Source organism: Seriola aureovittata, chromosome 18, assembly GCF_021018895.1.
Source record: "Seriola aureovittata isolate HTS-2021-v1 ecotype China chromosome 18, ASM2101889v1, whole genome shotgun sequence".
NCBI lineage: Eukaryota > Metazoa > Chordata > Actinopteri > Carangiformes > Carangidae > Seriola > Seriola aureovittata.
The window spans coordinates 16,939,127-16,960,398 of NC_079381.1; the positions used below are offsets into that span (position 1 = coordinate 16,939,127).

The window sequence follows — 21,272 nt, forward strand, 5'->3', positions numbered from 1 at the left end:
GAGCCTCTCTGATTTTGGAGGGGAGCAGGGGGTGGGGGTGGGGGGATGGTAAGGGTGGGGGGGGGGGGGGGGGGGGGGGGGTGATCAGGTGACCAGTCACATTCCCTGTTTTGCCTCAGTGAGACTATGTAGGTCACACCCTCCTTTTTAACTCATTAAAAATTCAGGATGGAGAGACCTGCTTCATTCTCCACAGGTGTGAATTTTTTTTTTTTTACAGAAAATAAAAAAATCTAAAGTGTTTTTGCAAAATATCGTTTGCAATGAAACTGAAGCTAAATTATTAAACCTTTGAGTTCAGTGACATTCATAGTCACCTTTTAACTCCCTTCAAACATGCGTGTTTACGGTTGAGGGTGGAAAAAATGAGAGATGAAAACATATTATTTGAGTGACTTTGCACTTCCTTAGGTGATATTGTAATTTTATTTGGACATGTTAGATATCAAGATATTGGCAAGCTCATCGAAGCTAGCTGAAATTATTAGCCTGGGGTTATTTTTCAAAGCAAGCGCTTAAAGATTTAAAGAAATGGAGAAGGGTAACTGTCAACATGGTGATTATCTACTGTCTTGATGCATGAACGTGATCATAATATGACTAGAACACAGGAGAAGAAGGGGGAAGCTTTTCTTTGCAAAAAAAAAAAGAAGCTAAAGTTGGAAAGCTTGTTATTGCAGTTATAAACACCTAATTGCAGAGAGAACATAGAACAGTGAAAGTAGTTTAGATTAATGTTTAAACTGCTTAGTCATTCTGTAATATATAGAGTACAGTTACGTTATATGTTGGACACGGCAAGGACTATTGATATTTACTGTTTAAGGGCCATGAGCGAGCTGCTGTAGGGATACCAGAAAATCTAGCAGGGCCCTTGCTGATGCTGTTGTTTGTGAAATAAGTGGATACTTAGGTTTTTTTCGCAGAGTTAGATGAAAAGACAAATCTGTGGTCTGTGTTAATATGATGACTTTGCATTTTTACACATCTGTGTTCATACAGATTTAACAAAGAAGATATGACGTGTTGGATAGTGAGCTGTTTTCCCCGGTCTCGTCTTTATGCTAAGCTTAGCAAACCATCTCCTGGTGGTAGCTTCATATTTGATCAGCAGATATAAGTGTAGTATTGATCTTCTCATCTAAAATGGTAACACCGGGGGGTTGTACACCTGTTGATGACACTGTGGTACATGCAGAGTGGAATCATGCAAGTTCAGAAATCTGATGTCTGCATTTAACTTGCTGGTCGCTCAACTACATCCATATGTGCAAAACGATTCAAGTAGTTAAATTACTTTTTTCTGTTTTTCTTTTTTTTTCTTTTTGTGTAGTTTATCACCGAAACTACAAAAAATTGTGAGCGATAAAAGGAAAGGAATGATTTTTTATTTTTATTTCACCACTGCTTCTCTACTGTAACTGAACCTCCTTAGACCAGCCCCAGCCGCTGTGAAGACATGCACAGGCATTGCATTCTTCAGGCAGTCAGCACCACACACTTGACCTTTGTGTAGTGCATGTGCGAAAGCCAAGGGCTCACACAGTGACAACATCATCATGCATAAAACTTCTAAATCTTAGCCTGAGGACAAATCCTCATGGCCATACTTAGGCAATTATTGTTTACAAAACCAAAGCTGACATTCCAGCACCTTCCCAAGAATAGTGGAGTATTTCTTTTTTTCTTTTGTCTATGTATGACCTGCAATAAACTCAATTGAGTGGCATTTTTTATATTTTGTTATAGTTTCATATCTCATGAACATTGTGAATTTAACCAAACCAGATTTCTCCCTTGGGTATCTTTGCTGTAGTTCAACTTCTTCCAGTGTAAAGTAATTGGTACCTTGTATACCTATGCTTTCAAATCAGTTTCCTCACTGTGTACGCAAGTGTAACTAAGGCAGAGCTCATATTCACTCTCATTGAATGAATGCTTACTGCACAGCTACCACAGTAGTTCTGCTGACTTGCTCCCATGCAGTGTATTATATTATCATGTCAGCCACTCTCTCTCCACAGCGCTGCTTTAATTCATGTCACCTACTAAATGACAAACATGCCATCCAGAGGGATTGCTCTCTATGATACGATCGACCAACAGTCTGGCACTCTTGTCTTCCCAAAGTCAGACTGCTGTGGTTTTTGATGGATGAAAAAAGTTGCATAAATTAGGAGAAACCCATGTGTCTCTTTGAAACTGAGCAAAGACATTTTTTTTTTTTTTTTTGTGAATTGCACCTGGGTTGAAATAAACATAGGTGGCCTAGTTAGAGTTGTGATACGCAGCAGCACTTGCTTTTGAAATGTTTTCATGATGCAAACTGAGACCAGCTGCACTTCTTTGGCACTAACTAGAATACTTCAGTCCAACAGTGATGCATGCGTCAATTTGCGAGTGTTACTCAGATTTGAAATGGGACGTTGTTGGTGTAATCTGACCACATACTGTTTGTCATCCAGTGTTGTCATCTATCTGTACAGATCAGACCAGCTGATTGGGTGAAACAGGGTGACAGAGATATGCATCATCAGCTATACAAGATCTCTCTCATTTGTGATTGTGTGTCTGTGTCTGTGTGTGCGCTAATGATCTCTGGTTATTGTTATTGCTCTCTTGAACTTGCTTTGTGCAGTGGAACATCTACGCGCAACAACCACACTGCCCTCCTGTGGGAATAGGAAGTATTACATATTCATAACCAGATCTGTTCACACTTTGATGAAGAAAATGAAAGCTGCTCTTACAGTATTGATCTGCCAGCCCTGATTACTGCCGGAATATCATGTCTGTCTTTTATAAAATACGAATTTGAAGAGCTTGGATTGTATGATTGATTGAGTGCTGATGTTTGTAGAAGAGGTTTCCTATCTGAATGAGAGAAAATTATCGGATACCCCGGATGGGAAATAAGATAATTCAGATGCAGGGAGGATTTAATTTTGAACAAGTTCAGTTTCAAAGTCAGCTAGAAGTAAAAGTGTATGTTGTGTGGAATCAGTGCATGTCATTCCAGCCAGGATATTGTTGTTTATTGTTTTATTTGTGTGGGTGGATCCACATTACAGCTTAGAGGAATGTAGATCCAGTGTGTCCACATGCATTGGCAATAGGATGTAATATAATCTACCTGAATTCACACCTGAATCACAGTGGAAATAACAGGTAGAATCCAGCTTGTCTAATTCAGCTGTAACAAATATATATATATATATATTTTCATCTTTTCAAATTTTTGTACTTGTTAGGTTGATGGATGGATGTTATATTTATACCAGGCGAGGTCTCTCATGAAAAAGCCTCCCTCTCTCAGCTGCTGACTGCAGGTTATATTCTGTCTTACTGGCCGCAGCGCACACGGGGAAACAGATGGTTAATAAGGTCACAGCAGACGTGCCTCTCACTAGTACAGACAAATTGCAGACTCGCCAGCGGTGCTGACTCAGGACAACATTAGACTCAGGGGAACTGAATTAAGACCTCTTTTTGTAATGAGGGAAGTTGTTGCTTTGTGTGTTGCTTGCCTTTCATAGGAGGAGGCTATCCGTAGATGGAAATATAATAATACATTCTTAAAGGCCCTGAAAACGTATTTTGTCAATCAGCCTCTTGGTATGAAGGATGAGGTCGTACCTCAACACATCATTTTCTGTCATACAGTTTTTCACATGACAGATTTCTGTATTTGTGTTGTTGTTTGCTGTTCTCTCATCACTGTTTTGAAGTGGGTGGCTCTGCTGGAAAAATGTTTCTCGTATTTCTTTGCATCAAAATGTTTTGACAGTGGGCAGTTCACCCCTGATGAAGGTTAGTTGAGTTTTTGATTGATAAACTCTCGAATTATTTACTAACATTACATTTGATTGTTACTTATTTAGTAACGACTATTTCATTTCATGGACTTAAAAGCTGGAGACACACTGGAAGAACGTATGTGTACTGTGCATAGTGAAGATTTCAGATAATTTTACTCCAGGTGTTTAAAGACTTTCACATTAGATCATTACTATCATCATTGATATCTGGACAAGCTAAAAAAGAATTCTTAACTACAACCTACAGTAAGACTATTTTTGCCTTTTGTTTCTCTCATAAAGAGCAAAAATCACTTATTTGGACTCCTTAGAAAACACATCTTAGATCCTTTCATTACCAATAATTCTGAAGTGCCCTCATTTCTGGTACAAGATTCAGAGGTTGACTGACTACCAGACCAATTCGATTTCTGTTCTAAACATAGAAGATGCTTCTTTAGAGCGTAAATCTTTCTGCTGTGAAGGCTGGTGGATAATGTTCTGCTCTGATTCTGTTTGAATGTCAGAAAGACTTTGTCAGAGCTGATCAGAGCATCCTCACTGATAATTGATTAAACACACTGATCTTAATGGAATTTATTTTTGTTGTAGCTCCCAGGCAGCGAATTGCCTTAGAAAGTACAGTTGTTAGGGCCGATTCTAGGATACTTGTTTGCAAACTAATCAAGGTAAATTATTATAAAATTAATGCATTTAGTTTACTATACATCTCCGAACAAATTGTGCAGAAGAGTATTACTATAATTTTAACAAAAAGTACAACTGAACAGTTGATTGAATAAATATAGTGCAAAGACAAATCAAATGTAGTTTTTCTGTACTTGAGACAATGTTTTCATACTTAAAATCCTGGAACCAAATCCCAATAATGTCTCTATTTATTGCATCGTTCTTAGTTAAAATTTCAGAGCGAGCATTACTGATAATCTGAAAGTACCGGTATCTACTTTGTGAAACTCGTGATGTATACATTGATCTTAAGAAACAAATAAATTTGGACATAGAAATTCCAACTACAATACACCGAAGACCTTATTTAAACACTCTTTATTTTACAATAATACTGCCTATGTGTGACAGGTCATTAAATTATTACATATTTTCAAACAAACAGGCACATTAACTCTTTTATTGTGGCTTAATCACCTATATTTTTAAAATCTTATTCTGTATCCCTGTAGTTTTGATTCAGAGTACGCACTGCAATAATTACAACACCTTGCACAGTTGGAAAATCAAAACTACACGTCTTTGAGTCAACAAACATATAAACAGTACACTACCCATACAGGTTTGGCGAATAAAAATCTGTGTTCAGTGCATAATGTGCATGGCATCGGAGAAGATACATTCATCACCCTGTTCACCGCAGCTTTCTGCTTCAGTCCTCGGTGTCAGAGCTGTCTGCTGGGTCGGTGTTGTGGGTCAGCATGTAGTTGTCCATGTCGATGGAGGGGCAGTTGTGGATGGAGTAACGCAGACGCTCAGCGAGAATAGCCTGGCTTGTGTACGGGGGCAGGCGAAGCAGGAAGAAGCAGGTCTGAGCAGTAGGGAGGCCGTTGACGGGCTGGAGGGGATGAGAAGGGTGAATTTTTATTTAATATTGGAATTTGTTTTTGTAAATAGGCTAATTACTTCATTACAAATGACCTTACCCTGTCAACCTTGATGATTTGGAACTTCTGTGTGATATCAGCCGGGTTGGAAGGCAACCTGGACCTGCCAGAGACGAAACGTAGGAACAGCACCCTCTCCTCATTGGTGAACTCCTCCAAGCTCTGCCAAAACCAGCCAATGAGCTGGTGGCTCTCAGTGATGTCACGGTAACGCACTAGCTTCTTCAGCATCTCAACAGAGACCTCTGGCAGGCCACAGACCAGCTGCTCCAGCTGCTGTGCTGTCAGCAGGGAGAGGAGGGGCACAGGGATGATGGTGGACATGCCCTCTCTGATGGCTGCCACCTGGACACAACAGAGCAACGTCAGCTTTGATACTTCTTAGGACGAGATAAAGGGAACAACAACGGGAACAACAAACAGGCTGTCGAGTGGGCGCTAATGGAAACTGGTGTGCAGACAGAATGTTTAAAATGGAGGCAGTGTTTCACAAACAGAGAGAAATCCACACCAAAGTTATTATTTTCCCAAAGCCTAATTTACAATCAGTGAAGATATTCACATTTCATGCTGGTCTTACTCTGTTCATATTTGAGATGCTGGAACAAGTGAATTTTGAGCTTAAAAATTTAATTCTTGCAGATTGATTTTATTTTGGTGGTTTTTTAACTGTTTTAGCGCTTCCTCCTTCCCAGTTTTTGTTTTATGTGCCAGAAAACCAGAAAACTGGTAAATGTCCCAGGCACACTCATTAGGAATTCATTAGGAACTATTTTCTCAGGGCTACAAGCAGTGAACATTTATTTTTCAAACACTACTCCCTCGTACTGCTACTCTGAATCTTTTTAGTGCATCATTTGCTTAAATGGGTTTTCTCTAATATAAACAAACTGTAAGAGCCTCATTCACACATTCAGTCACTTGTTGCCAGTCTGTTTTTTTTCAACTGCTGTGTTTTCACTTGCAGACTGCAGAAATAAAATTGAACATATTGTAGAGTTGAGGTAGAAGTTCTGGTTTGTGAGTGGTTGACTGTGTCCAGTTTGCTGACGAGGTGCAGAATGTTCCTTCCATGTGTAACGATAGCAGCTACTAAGGTCCGCACAATGGATCCAAGTGAGAGCTACTGACACATGGTTTAGGCTTATTACGTTGGTGTTTCCTATGTGTAAACATGTAGCCGATTGTAGAATGATATTTTCACAGCTCTGATAAATTCACCCAGCTCATTCTTCAGTAGTTCAGTCCTTCATACCTGTGAATCCATCTCATGCAGTCTGTACTCCAGAGCTCTCTCTACATATTCAGTCCTGTTTGCAAAGGTTAGGGATATGTTTTGACCTCCAGAAACCACAGGTACCAGCCTTCCATCAGCACTGTGTGCCACGAAGGAGTCCAGTGGGATCATCTTCAGACAGGAGATATGGCAGGAGGGATGGACGGATAATATAGAAAAACAAAGAGAGGGGTTGGGAAGTAGAGAATAGATGCTAGTTAAATATCTTTCAGCTTGGAAAGTTGAAGATCCGGAGAAATATTATATATGAACTCTGCAATAAGCCAATTTGTATCGTATCTCACCACATGGAAATTATCATCTGTGATTCCACTGTTTTCCAGATGAAGGATGCCTTGGAGGGTGCGGTAGGTGAGCAGGTCTACCTCCTCAAGGTCAGGCCCTCCCAGTGGCATCGAGCAGAGCTGTTTCCACACCCAAGGAGCCAGATGCAAGTCCAGAGGCTTCTTGGTGCGAATCGCCACAGCCATAAGGATTCCCAGGAAGCGAAACTGGACCATGTGATCCTCTGAGAGCGCTGCTGGGTTCAACAGGAACCTATAAGGATATACAGCCAACGCCAGAGGTCAAGGTCATTTCTGAAAATTTGATATTCTGTTATACTTTAAGGGTATTGTTATGGTTGATGGTTATCAAAAGAAGACTATACACCTGTCAGTGTTACTGCCCACATCTGCAAAGCTGTTGGGAGTATGAATCAGAAGATCCACCACACCAGACTGCAGCTCCTGGTGAAAACACATCGTCAGTTTGACAATTTACATCAAGCAGAATATTCATGCTGCATTATTAGTCATCTCTGTTCCTCTTAGACCTTCTGTGTGATTTTCTATCCTACCTGGCACATCTCAGTGATGGTGTCATCAAACACTCCTCCGGCATCGTCGGCTCCCTCTCCAACAAGCTTGACCTTCCAGGCTCGCGATGGCAGCCGAAGCTCCAGAGGATTCAAGCTCACCACCTGCTTTGCTATCTGCACGAAGATGGGCTTGCTCGAACGCCCTCTGTTAGCATGTAAGAGAGGGGACATCAGTCATCAATCATCAGATGGACACATGCTAACAGATATAAAACAGACATGGCTGCAATGAAATGGTGCTTTAAAGAAAACTTGCAAGCAAAATGACCAAGATGGCAGATAAAGCTCCTGAATTTATGCTACTAAGTGCTGCTGGCCAGTTGGAAATACAGCGAGTTGTTTTGTCCAACTCCTGTTTTTCTACCAGCTGACCCCTGAAGACATACACATCCTGCCAAATGACTGAATATCATGGTCACCCTCACCTTGTGGAAATCCGTTTCACAGTGATCTGTGGCCCATATGTTTTGCCCTGGGTCATTGTTCTGCCAATGGAGCGCACTAGAGGCAGCGTGTTGACCTTGGGTGATAGAAGGCCTCTGAGCTCACCCCGGATGATAGCTGTTGTCCCTGAACTATAGCGTGAGGTGGACACCTGAATGGAGGGAAACACGGGAAATAAAGGAGAAGGTGAGTGAAGCAACACACTGACAGAATGATAGTGAGGCAGAGAAAGGACTGACAAGCAGGAAGTATGTGATTACCAGCAAGAATTCAATAAGTTTATTACAAACACTTGTTCTTTTAATGGATTAAAAGGGCAGAAAACAGGATAAATACCCGATTCTTGGTGTCCAGGTTGAGCAGCCTCCAAGACTTGTACATGAGATCAGAAAAGTGGTAGAGTACCCTAAGCCGCATGCTAAGGACATCAGGGCTGCAGTCTTTTAAGGTGTTGTACTGGGGAGGGACTGACTGGGGAAGGCCAAGCTGGATATTTCCAGAGCCACCTGGAGATGAAGGTAACAAATGGAGTTCCATATGTATCCTTTTTTATGGATCATAGACGCAAAGAGTATTTGCTTGTGAACAGTTACTGTAGGACTGTGTGTGTACCTGAGTTTTTCATCGAGGTAGAGGGGGTGGTCCATGCTGAACTGTGGCAGCGGCCAGCAGAGATCTGTCTAATGTTTTTCCCCTGAAGGGCCGTTACGAGTGTGGGCTCCTTCACTGGGTTCGAGTGTCCAAGACCAAGCTGGAACACAAACATAAAGGACCACAGTACAGTCTATGCAGTGCCTCTGATGTGCAGTGAAAACAAACTTCAAAGTGCATAATTTAATATTTGAACATTTGGTTACCTGTCCCTCACTGTTGCAGCCCCAGGCATAGACGTCTCCAGTGGAGGACAGGGTGAGGACATGTTCACAGCCCACAGCGATGTCCTCAATGAACAGCCCCTCCAGGGACGGCACCACCTGGGGGCAGGATTTATTCTTGAGCATGGAGTCCGGCAGGCCGATCAGACGCTCTGAAGAATGAACAGAAGGAAACCAAGTAATGGCATATGTGAGTGTACTCTCAAAACACACTAACAAAATTGTATATGTTTCTGTATGCAGCTGTAAATTGTAGCAAGTAAACTGGTGAATTGATTTACAATTTTTTATTAATATATATATATATATATATATATTTTTGATAGTACAGTGAGAGAGACTGGGGGGGTGACATGCAGCAAAGGGCCGTGGGTCGGATTCAAACCCATGTCCGCTGCATCTAGGATTAAGTCTATGTGGTTACGTGTTCTACCAGGTGAGCCACCAAGGCACCCCCTTGATTTATAAAAATTTCGAAGAGAATATTCCCACCATGTCAAGCACTGAGGCTTTTTTATCAACACGAACACCCTTGTTAAGAAGCAGAAATTTTGAACGTCATGACACACAGTAGCCACAGTCCAAAGACCCAAGAAGCAAATTAGTTTTTAATTACTGAAATACCCAATGTGTCAAATTTGAAAAGTTCTGACTTGGGTGACTCTTAAGTGCATCAAGAAGATACACTGTGACTATATGTAATGGAGGTCAATATAATTGCTACAAGCTATTTTACATACTTTTACATGTATATGCAAATTAGATGAATCCTTAATTAGGTTTTTTTTTTTTTTTTTGAAGGGCCGATTTAATTAGATTTTTCAATTAAATACTTTGGCAGTTGAGAAAAAGTTAAATTTTTGCCACATAAAACAAATATAGAAGTAAATGAAGACACAGTCTAGAGAAGTACATCAACAATAGTGTTAATACAATCGCGAACATATTTAAAATCCAGTTTCATGTGGAAATGTACCTTGTCCAAATGTGTAAACATGTCCATCACAGGCCAACGCCACAGAGAACTGAGTTCCACAACTGACTTTCTTAATTCCCTTGTTGCACAGCTGTTCCACTTTCTGAAAATAGGAACAACCAAAAATAATATTTCATCTACAGTACACTACATAGGCACCTGTAAATACATGAGGGAAAAGCACTCAATCAAAATAAACAGTTTAACTGAGGCCGTGATTAGCCTGTCTCTGGTATTCCTCACTGCCTTCTCCAGGAAATCAACCATGCGACATAAACAATCTGTGTTTTGTCTTTTGTGGATGTCTAGGAGTCTTTGTCACGATTACCTTACCTGGGGGTAGTACTTGGCTGTAGAGGAACCGGTTCCTAATTTGCCATAATCCCCATCTCCAAATGCCCATACAACCATCCCATCAAGGGACAGTACCAGAGTGTGGTTGAGACCACATGACACCTGCAAAAGTTGACCAGGTAAGCTTTGTTTGCTTATAATCGGATCATTATTATTTCTTAACTATCACCATCTGAGTACAAGAATTAAAACAGACATTGTCTATTCTTTACCTGCCCCACATGATATCCCTCTAATGCTGCCACCCGTTCAGGCAGCATCTTGTTGGATGTTGACCTTTGACCCAGACGGCCAGATTCACCACTGCCAAAAGTGAACAGTTTCCCATCTGCTGTTACCACGGCAGAGTGCCGGAAACCACAAGCAAGCTGGTGAGAAAAAGAAAAGCAATATGAAAGTTTCAGAAAACTGGCTTCTTCAACATGTTGCTTGCAATACTAGTTAATTATTTTACTACTAATAACTTTCTTGATGCTTCCAACAATACAGCATAAAATCACTAAAATATCACATAGAAGTTCAGAGCAGACTTCATCTCTACCTGAACAACCTCTTCTCCTTGCAAGGCCTCTATCTGTTTGGGTCTCCTCTGCCTTTCGCTGTTGCCGTGCCCCAGTTTTCCAAAATCTCCGTCTCCCCAACTGAACACCTCCCCAGTCTCAGTCAGGGCCATTGAGTGTCCATCGGATCCACAAGACGTCACCAGCTGAGTCACCACATACCCTGTCCACAAATCAGAAAGTTAGTAAAGCTCAGCTTGTAGAGACAAGTTTTAAGAGAACATTAATTAACAATTAAGCCTCAATAGAAGCTATCAAACTGCAATACTACAGTCAAAACATCTCTTGTCCTTTCGGTTGTAGATAAAGCTAAATGCAGACCAGCTCAGACTTGGGTTCTTTGACCCTCGATGAGTAATTTACCTTGAAAAGCAAAGATAATGGTGGGTACATAGAGATCATCAGAATTCCCCTGGCCCAGTCTGCCATATTGTCCTTCACCTACAGCCAATACAGTCCCATTGGACTGGAGCAGGAAGGTACAGTTCTGACCACACACAACCTGGATGACAATGAAAACACCCAGAAAAGGAATAAATGTTAGAAAAACCGCAGCAACGTAGGAAAAAGTCTGTATCCTGAGAGGAAAAGTTGCTACCTGTTGTGTCTGCGATAGAGAGGGTGCAAGAGTAGGCATCATGAGGTTAGTTCCCATCCCTGCCAACTGTCCGTAACGTCCATTCCCCCACAGATATACCTCACTCTTCCCCCCTTGTTGCCAGTCCTAAGAAACACAGCAGGTGAAATGAAAATTGCAAAATATTATAACAATGGCAATTGTATTGTTCTATGTTTACAGATGGCTTACCTCTGGTCTGCTGGTTGCCCAAGACATCAGCTGTTCATCCATCCTGAAGCTCCACTTGCTATTGTCCTAGAAGACAGAGAAGTGTCTCAATAGATGCATTCAGATTCCTGAAACATATCCAGCCATTCCCTAAACCAACAATAGGACTAAGAGGATTGTCACTACTCACCAGTGCCTTTATGATTTCATTGTCTTCCACCTCCTGAAACTCTGAAACGATGAAGGATTCTGGGAAAGCAGTACCGCTGGCAATAGCCTCAGCGCTGCGGATGGTAGTGGCGTATGTGGCGAGCCAGCTCCAATCTGACGGGCAGGCGTGGGCATCGGGACTGGCGTGGTGTGGAGGGCGTGGGAAGCGGCACAGGTGTTTCTCTAAGGACAAACCAACAGTCAAGGAGGCCAGGCTCTGTAGGAAGGCACTGTGGACCAGCTGGTCACCTGCTGCAACGTGGGTCTGTATTGACACAAGGCAGTCAAAATAAAGTCCCAGCTCAAGCTCACATGGACACAAACATAAATGAGTAGTGAAATGTTTCGGTTGTTGCTGATAGGGATATGAAAACAGAAAAATAACAGAAGAGACAAAACATGAACACCTGCATACATAGGAAGAGGTAAAAAGTCCCAAGAAATGACATTCAAATTAAACTAATTTGAAACTAATTTAAAATGTAGTTTCGTTAATGACCCGCTCATGGTTGTACTGCTCCTGCAACAGCAAGGGCAGCCTCTCCAGGAAGACGGCCAAACAAGGCGCCCGATTTAAACCAAGGATGTTCTGGCTTCTGAGAACCATACGACAGGAAGAGAGCACATGATTTTGAGTGATCCAGTCGGGGGTGCAGCAGATCAACAAAACGTCCTGGGAAAGAAAAAAATTACAGAACACCGCTGTAACAGAGGCAAAAGAAAATGTTGCATTTGCAAAGAACTGGGCACTTTTTTACATGCTTTCTAGTTATGAAGTAATGAACTAATGAGTATAAGCCAAAGATATAGAAACAAAACTTTAGTATAGAGTGGTTTGAAGAAAACCACAGGGATATTCCTATTAACTCAAATAAGTAGTTCAACATTTTGGGAAATACACTTATTTGATTTGTGAAGAAGAGCATGTTCGATGCGACATATCTGTACACTAAATATGAAGTTAGAGCCAGGAGATCGTTAGCTTAGCTAAGCACACTGGACTGTGGAAAGAGTCAGCCTGGCCCTATCCACTATACTTCTGTAATTTACCAATCTAATCTAGGACGACTGTCTTCTAGCTGTATTGTGTTCATATTAATGGACAGATATGAGAATGTTATCAATCTTCTCATCTAACTCTCAGTAATTTAACAAAAATATGTTGAAATATTCCTTTAAGGTTTGACGGAAATTCAAGTTGAGTGATCCAAATTACCTTCGACCTCCCAAAGCAAGCAGCTACACCCAAGTTTGGTATCCAGGTAGTACTGACGACTGAACCCAAACCTGTAACAGTCTGTAAGACTGAACCATCCTGCAAGAAGCACAGAGAAGAGGGGGATTCAAATTCTGAGGCCAGACTTCTGAAACAGTTATTTTAGAGTAAAACTTAATTTTCTGCTGATGTTGATCGTCATATAAGTGGCAGGAGCAGTAAATATTGTTTTCTGACCTGCAAGGACCAGATGTTAAGCAGTCCCCCTATCCCTCCAGAAACCAGAGTCAGTCCACTGGAGCAAAATGAAAGGGATTTCACTGCCGTAATGTGGCCGTGAAGTACAAACACACACTTTGCACTGTCCTGCTATAAAAAAAAAACAACAGAAACAGGTGATTTCATTAAACAGCTAAAATCAAACTATGGATAACTGGTGCATAAAATCCTGATAACAGTTTAATCTTTTCAAGATACAAGTAGAACCAGGTCTGGAAAAGGACCTCCAACAGCAGAGCCAAACTGACCTTGACATCATTGTTTTTATCTTGGCTTGGGGAGTTGTTCAGTATCTTGGGCAAAGACACAACGGTACCCCCCTGTGGCAGTGTCCAGACATACACAGAGCCATTCTGGCAACCGCTACAGAAACAGGGAGATTAAAAGAAAAAAAAAAAGATTATCTACAACAATGGGCGTAGGTTTGGTCTCAACATTGGTAGGGACGCAACAATCCTGCCACCCCTAGAAAACAGAGATTGGCTTTTTAATACAGTCAACCAAACGGTTTATTAACGTAACCTTAATTTACATTCAGCAATGCTCATATGCAAATGTAATATATGTAAATGTGTTGAATTTCCATATATGAAATATTTGTAAATATGAAGTCAATTCATATGTATTTAAGTACAGCCTATACATGTAAAAATTATGAATAAAACTTGTTAGAAATTGGAACAATATCATATTGACATACTGTATATCTCTAGCTAATAGAAACATGTATTTCAGTATGTCTGTTAATATTATAGACATGTTACATCCATCTCAAACCCTGTCAGTATATGTTCATATCATATATGTCATTTTAAAAGATAGACATGTACGTTTAAATATAATAAGAAATTATTAATTAAAAAATCATATACAAACATGAAGAATTTTAAAAAGAATGTTTTGATGACGTTGCATTTTGCCATGAATATTTCATATGTGTTAAGAACTTATATGCATCCTCTGGCTATATGAAGATATGTCATAATATAACCTCTGATGGGTGACACATATGGTAACATAACTCTTGATATGGGGACATTTATGTCATATGTATGCCATTGGTCATAATATAGTGAGGCATAAAAAAGTCATACTATGGTAAGGGCATAGTAAGGCATGAAAACGACATAGTATACTAAGACATAAAAACGTCATAGTATATTAAAGCAAGGAGGCGACATAGTAAGGCATAGTAAAAAAATTAATTAAAAAAAATCAAACAAAGGAAATAGTATGGTAAGGCATAAAATTGTCAAACGTCATAGTATAGTAAGGCATAAAAAGTCATAAAAAGAACACAGTATATTAAGGTATAAAAACGTCATAGTATATTATAGCATAAAATTGTCAAAAAAAAGTCATAGTATAGTATGGCATAAAACGTCATAGTATAGTAAAGCATAAAATTGTCAAAAAACGTCATAGTATATTATGGCATAAAACGTCATAGTATAATAAGGCATAAAATTGTCAAAAAACGTCATAGTATAGTATGGCATAAAGCGTCATAGTATAGTAAGGCATAAAATTGTCAAAAAGCGTCCTAGTATAGTAAGGCATAAAATTGTCAAGAAACGTCACAATATAAGTATGGCATAAAACTGTCAAAAAACGTCATAGTATAGTATGGCATAAAATTGTCAAAAAACGTCATAATATAGTATGGCATAAAACGTCATAGTATAGTAAGGCATAAAATTGTCAAAAAACGTCATAATATAGTATGGCATAAAACGTCATAGTATAGTAAGGCATAAAATTGTCAAAAAACGTCATAGTATAGTAAGGCATAAAATTGTCAAGAAACGTCATAGTATAGTGTGGCATAAAATTGTCAAAAAACGTCATAGTATAGTATGGCATAAAGCGTCATAGTATAGTAAGGCATAAAATTGTCAAAAAACTTCATAGTATAGTAAGGCATAAAACGTCATAGTATAGTAAGGCATAAAATTGTCAAAAAACGTCATAGTATAGTAAGGCATAAAATTGTCAAAAAACGTCATAGTATAGTAAGGCATAAAGCGTCATAGTATAGTAAGGCATAAAATTGTCAAAAAACGTCATAGTATAGTAAGGCATAAAATTGTCAAAAAACGTCACAATATAAGTATGGCATAAAACTGTCAAAAAAGTCATAGTATAGTATGGCATAAAATTGTCAAAAAACGTCATAATATAGTATGGCATAAAACGTCATAGTATAGTAAGGCAAAAAATTGTCAAAAAACGTCATAGTATAGTATGGCATAAAATTGTCAAAAAATGTCAAAAAACGTCATAGTATAGTATGGCATAAAGCGTCATAGTATAGTAAGGCATAAAATTGTCAAAAAACGTCATAGTAGAGTATGGCATAAAATTGTCAAAAAACGTCATAGTATAGTAAGGCATAAAATTGTCAAAAAACGTCATAGTATAGTAAGGCATAAAATTGTCAAAAAACGTCATAGTATAGTATGGCATAAAATTGTCAAAAGACATCATAGTATAGTAAGGCATAAAATTGTCAAAAAACGTCATAGTATAGTATGGCATAAAATTGTCAAAAGACATCATAGTATAGTATGGCATAAAATTGTCAAAAAACGTCATAGTATAGTATGGCATAAAGCGTCCTAGTATAGTAAGGCATAAAATTGTCAAAAAACGTCACAATATAAGTATGGCATAAAACTGTCAAAAAAGTCATAGTATAGTATGGCATAAAATTGTCAAAAAACGTCATAGTATAGTATGGCATAAAATTGTCAAAAGACATCATAGTATAGTAAGGCATAAAATTGTCAAAAAACGTCATAGTATAGTATGGCATAAAATTGTCAAAAAACGTCATAGTATAGTATGGCATAAAGCGTCATAGTATAGTAAGGCATAAAATTGTCAAAAAACGTCATTGTATAGTATGGCATAAAATTGTCAAAAAACGTCATAGTATAGTGAGGCATAAAATTGTCAAAAAACGTCATAATATAGTATGGCATAAAGCGTCATAGTATAGTAAGGCATAAAATTGTCAAAAAACGTCATAGTATAGTATGGCATAAAGCGTCCTAGTATAGTAAGGCATAAAATTGTCAAAAAACGTCACAATATAAGTATGGCATAAAACTGTCAAAAAACGTCATAATATAGTATGGCATAAATCATCATATTATAGTAAGGCAAAAAAACATTTGTGTCTCTACAGATTTATTTAGTGTTTCAGTGATCTCCCTGGTGTTTTAAATTTATTAACTCTTTGTTCTCCTGTGCTGAAGACGACTTCCTGGATTTCCAGGACCCACTCTCCTTCTACATTCACCATCACTATTGTCTTTTCCCAAATAAACCTTCTTGTACTGTTATTGCTGGTGTGTTTTGTGTGCTGTCATGCTCAGGGGTCATACATCAGTTCTGATGAAAACATAAAACGTCATAGTATAGTAAGGCATAAAATTGTCAGAAAATGTTATAGTATAGTAAGGCATAAAATCATCAAAAAATGTCATAGTATAGTAAGGCATAAAGCGTCATAGTATAGTAAGGCATAAAATTGTCAAAAAACGTCATAGTATAGTAAGGCATAAAACGTCATAGTATAGTAAGGCATCAAATTGTCAAAAAACGTCACAATATAAGTATGGCATAAAACTGTCAAAAAACGTCATAGTATAGTATGGCATAAAATTGTCAAAAAACGTCATAATATAGTATGGCATAAAACGTCATAGTATAGTAAGGCAAAAAATTGTCAAAAAACGTCATAGTATAGTATGGCATAAAATTGTCAAAAGACATCATAGTATAGTAAGGCATAAAATTGTCAAAAAACGTCATAGTATAGTATGGCATAAAATTGTCAAAAAACGTCATAGTATAGTATGGCATAAAGCGTCATAGTATAGTAAGGCATAAAATTGTCAAAAAACGTTATAGTACAGTGAGGCATAAAATTGTCAAAAAACGTCATAGTATAGTATGGCATAAAATTGTCAAAAAACGTCATAGTATAGTATGGCATAAAATTGTCAAAAAACGTCATAGTATAGTGAGGCATAAAATTGTCAAAAAAGTCATAGTATAGTATGGCATAAAGCGTCATAGTATAGTAAGGCATAAAATGTCAAAAAACGTCATAGTATAGTGAGGCATAAAATTGCCAAAAAACATCATAGTATAGTAAGGCATAAAATTGTCAAAAAACGTCATAGTATAGTGAGGCATAAAATTGTCAAAAAACGTCATAGTATAGTAAGGCATAAAACGTCATTGTATAGTATGGCATAAAATTGTCAAAAAACGTCATAGTATAGTATGGCATAAAGCGTCATAGTATAGTAAGGCATAAAATTGTCAAAAAACGTTATAGTACAGTGAGGCATAAAATTGTCAAAAAACGTCATAGTATAGTATGGCATAAAATTGTCAAAAAACGTCATAGTATAGTGAGGCATAAAATTGTCAAAAAAGTCATAGTATAGTATGGCATAAAGCGTCATAGTATAGTAAGGCATAAAATGTCAAAAAACGTCATAGTATAGTGAGGCATAAAATTGCCAAAAAACATCATAGTATAGTAAGGCATAAAATTGTCAAAAAACGTCATAGTATAGTGAGGCATAAAATTGTCAAAAAACGTCATAGTATAGTAAGGCATAAAACGTCATAGTATAGTAAGGCATAAAATTGTCAAAAAACGTCATAGTATAGTAAGGCATAAAACGTCATAGTATAGTAAGGCATAAAATTGTCAAAGAACGTCACAATATAAGTATGGCATAAAAACAACAAAAATCATCATATTATAGTAAAGCAAAAAAACATTTGTGTCTCTACAGATTTATTTAGTGTTTCAGTGATCTCCCTGGTGTTTTAAATTTATTAACTCTTTGTTCTCCTGTGCTGAAGACGACTTCCTGGATTTCCAGGACCCACTCTCCTTCTACATTCACCATCACTATTGCTGGTGTGTTTTGTGTGCTGTCATGCTCAGGGGTCATACATCAGTTCTGATGAAAACATAAAACGTCATAGTATAGTGAGGCATAAAATCATCAAAAAATGTCATAGTATAGTAAGGCATAAAATTGTCAGAAAATGTTATAGTATAGTAAGGCATAAAATCATCATAAAATGTCATAGTATAGTAACGCATAAAATTGTCAAAAAACGTCATAGTATAGTATGGCATAAAGCGTCATAGTATAGTAAGGCATAAAATTGTCAAAAAACGTCATAGTATAGTGAGGCATAAAGCGTCCTAGTATAGTAAGGCATAAAATTGTCAAAAAACGTCACAATATAAGTATGGCATAAAATTGTCAAAAAACGTCATAGTATAGTAAGGCATAAAATTGTCAAAAGACATCATAGTATAGTAAGGCATAAAATTGTCAAAAAACGTCATAGTATAATATGGCATAAAATTGTCAAAAAACGTCATAGTATAGTAAGGCATAAAATTGTCAAAAAACGTCACAATATAAGTATGGCATAAAATTGTCAAAAAACGTCATAGTATAGTAAGGCATAAAATTGTCAAAAAACGTCACAATATAAGTATGGCATAAAATTGTCAAAAAACGTCATAGTATAGTAAGGCATAAAATTGTCAAAAAACGTCATAGTATAGTGAGGCATAAAGCGTCCTAGTATAGTAAGGCATAAAATTGTCAAAAAACGTCACAATATAAGTATGGCATAAAATTGTCAAAAAACGTCATAGTATAGTAAGGCATAAAATTGTCAAAAGACATCATAGTATAGTAAGGCATAAAATTGTCAAAAAACGTCATAGTATAATATGGCATAAAATTGTCAAAAAACGTCATAGTATAGTAAGGCATAAAATTGTCAAAAAACGTCACAATATAAGTATGGCATAAAATTGTCAAAAGACATCATAGTATAGTAAGGCATAAAATTGTCAAAAAACGTCACAATATAAGTATGGCATAAAATTGTCAAAAAACGTCATAGTATAGTAAGGCATAAAATTGTCAAAAAACGTCACAATATAAGTATGGCATAAAATTGTCAAAAAACGTCATAGTATAGTAAGGCATAAAATTGTCAAAAGACATCATAGTATAGTAAGGCATAAAATTGTCAAAAAACGTCATAGTATAATATGGCATAAAATTGTCAAAAAACGTCATAGTATAGTAAGGCATAAAATTGTCAAAAAACGTCATAGTATAGTAAGGCATAAAATTGTCAAAAAACGTCATAGTATAGTATGGCATAAAATTGTCAAAAAACGTCATAGTATAGTATGGCATAAAATTGTCAAAAAACGTCATAGTATAGTATGGCATAAAATTGTCAAAAAACGTCATAGTATAGTATGGCATAAAATTGTCAAAAAACGTCATAGTATAGTATGGCATAAAACGTCATAGTATAGTAAGGCATAAAATTGTCAAAAAACGTCATAGTATAGTAAGGCATAAAATGTCAAAAAACGTCATAGTATAGTATGGCATAAAATTGTCAAAAAACGTCATAGTATAGTATGGCATAAAATTGTCAAAAAACGTCATAGTATAGTGAGGCATAAAATTGCCAAAAAACGTCATAGTATAGTATGGCATAAAATTGTCAAAAAACGTCATAGTATAGTAAGGCATAAAATTGTCAAAAAACGTCATAGTATAGTGAGGCATAAAATTGTCAAAAAACGTCATAGTATAGCATGGCATAAAATTGCCAAAAAACGTCATACTATAGTATGGCATAAAAACAACAAAAATCATCATATTATAGTAAGGCAAAAAAACATTTGTGTCTCTACAGATTTATTTAGTGTTTCAGTGATCTCCCTGGTGTTTTAAATTTATTAACTCTTTGTTCTCTTTCCAGGACCCACTCTCCTTCTACATTCACCATCACTATTGTCTTTTCCCAAATAAACCTTCTTGTACTGTTATTGCTGGTGTGTTTTGTGTGCTGTCATGCTCAGGGGTCATACATCAGTTCTGATTAAAACATAAAACGTCATAGTATAGTAAGGCATAAAATTGTCAGAAAATGTTATAGTATAGTGTGGCATAAAATTGTCAAAAAACGTCATAGTATAGTGAGGCATAAAATTGTCAAAAAACGTCATAGTATAGTAAGGCATAAAGCGTCATAGTATAGTAAGGCATAAAATTGTCAAAAAACGTCATAATATAGTATGGCATAAAATTGTCAAAAAACGTCATAGTATAGTATGGCATAAAACTGTCAAAAAACGTCACAATATAAGTATGGCATAAAACTGTCAAAAAACGTCATAGTATAGTATGGCATAAAATTGTCAAAAAACGTCATAGTATAGTATGGCATAAAATTGTCAAAAGACATCATAGTATAGTAAGGCATAAAATTGTCAAAAAACGTCATAGTATAGTATGGCATAAAGCGTCATAGTATAGTAAGGCATAAAATTGTCAAAAAACGTCATTGTATAGTATGGCATAAAATTGTCAAAAAACGTCATAGTATAGTGAGGCATAAAATTGTCAAAAAACGTCATAATATAGTATGGCATAAAGCGTCATAGTATAGTAAGGCATAAAATTGTCAAAAAACGTTATAGTACAGTGAGGCATAAAATTGTCAAAAAACGTCATAGTATAGTATGGCATAAAGCGTCCTAGTATAGTAAGGCATAAAATTGTCAAAAAACGTCACAATATAAGTATGGCATAAAACTGTCAAAAAACGTCATAATATAGTATGGCATAAATCATCATATTATAGTAAGGCAAAAAAACATTTGTGTCTCTACAGATTTATTTAGTGTTTCAGTGATCTCCCTGGTGTTTTAAATTTATTAACTCTTTGTTCTCCTGTGCTGAAGACGACTTCCTGGATTTCCAGGACCCACTCTCCTTCTACATTCACCATCACTATTGTCTTTTCCCAAATAAACCTTCTTGTACTGTTATTGCTGGTGTGTTTTGTGTGCTGTCATGCTCAGGGGTCATACATCAGTTCTGATGAAAACATAAAA

The 21,272-nt window shown here is 37.3% G+C and overlaps 1 protein-coding gene across 6 annotated transcripts in view; it reads right to left on the reverse strand.

The window, feature by feature from the left end:
* Positions 1-4,848: 4,848 nt before the first annotated feature.
* The window catches only part of LOC130186315 (probable E3 ubiquitin-protein ligase HERC1), a 60,745-nt gene continuing 44,321 nt past the window's right edge, over positions 4,849-21,272 (reverse strand). For 5 of the 6 annotated variants that reach the window (XM_056403346.1, XM_056403347.1, XM_056403348.1 and 2 more), the window contains 22 exons: positions 13,540-13,654; positions 13,250-13,381; positions 13,013-13,111; positions 12,296-12,469; positions 11,777-12,061; positions 11,608-11,673; positions 11,398-11,523; positions 11,163-11,301; positions 10,781-10,962; positions 10,452-10,607; positions 10,219-10,341; positions 9,886-9,988; positions 8,892-9,061; positions 8,647-8,785; positions 8,371-8,540; positions 8,016-8,185; positions 7,570-7,735; positions 7,383-7,459; positions 7,016-7,268; positions 6,690-6,842; positions 5,474-5,779; positions 4,849-5,385 (listed from right to left, as the gene is read on the reverse strand). In XM_056403346.1, the coding sequence (XP_056259321.1) occupies positions 5,200-5,385; positions 5,474-5,779; positions 6,690-6,842; positions 7,016-7,268; positions 7,383-7,459; positions 7,570-7,735; positions 8,016-8,185; positions 8,371-8,540; positions 8,647-8,785; positions 8,892-9,061; positions 9,886-9,988; positions 10,219-10,341; positions 10,452-10,607; positions 10,781-10,962; positions 11,163-11,301; positions 11,398-11,523; positions 11,608-11,673; positions 11,777-12,061; positions 12,296-12,469; positions 13,013-13,111; positions 13,250-13,381; positions 13,540-13,654 (3,490 nt within the window). In that variant the 3' untranslated portion in view covers positions 4,849-5,199. The remainder of the gene's footprint in view (positions 5,386-5,473; positions 5,780-6,689; positions 6,843-7,015; positions 7,269-7,382; positions 7,460-7,569; positions 7,736-8,015; positions 8,186-8,370; positions 8,541-8,646; positions 8,786-8,891; positions 9,062-9,885; positions 9,989-10,218; positions 10,342-10,451; positions 10,608-10,780; positions 10,963-11,162; positions 11,302-11,397; positions 11,524-11,607; positions 11,674-11,776; positions 12,062-12,295; positions 12,470-13,012; positions 13,112-13,249; positions 13,382-13,539; positions 13,655-21,272) is intronic. The other variant, XM_056403345.1, reaches the window with a different exon arrangement.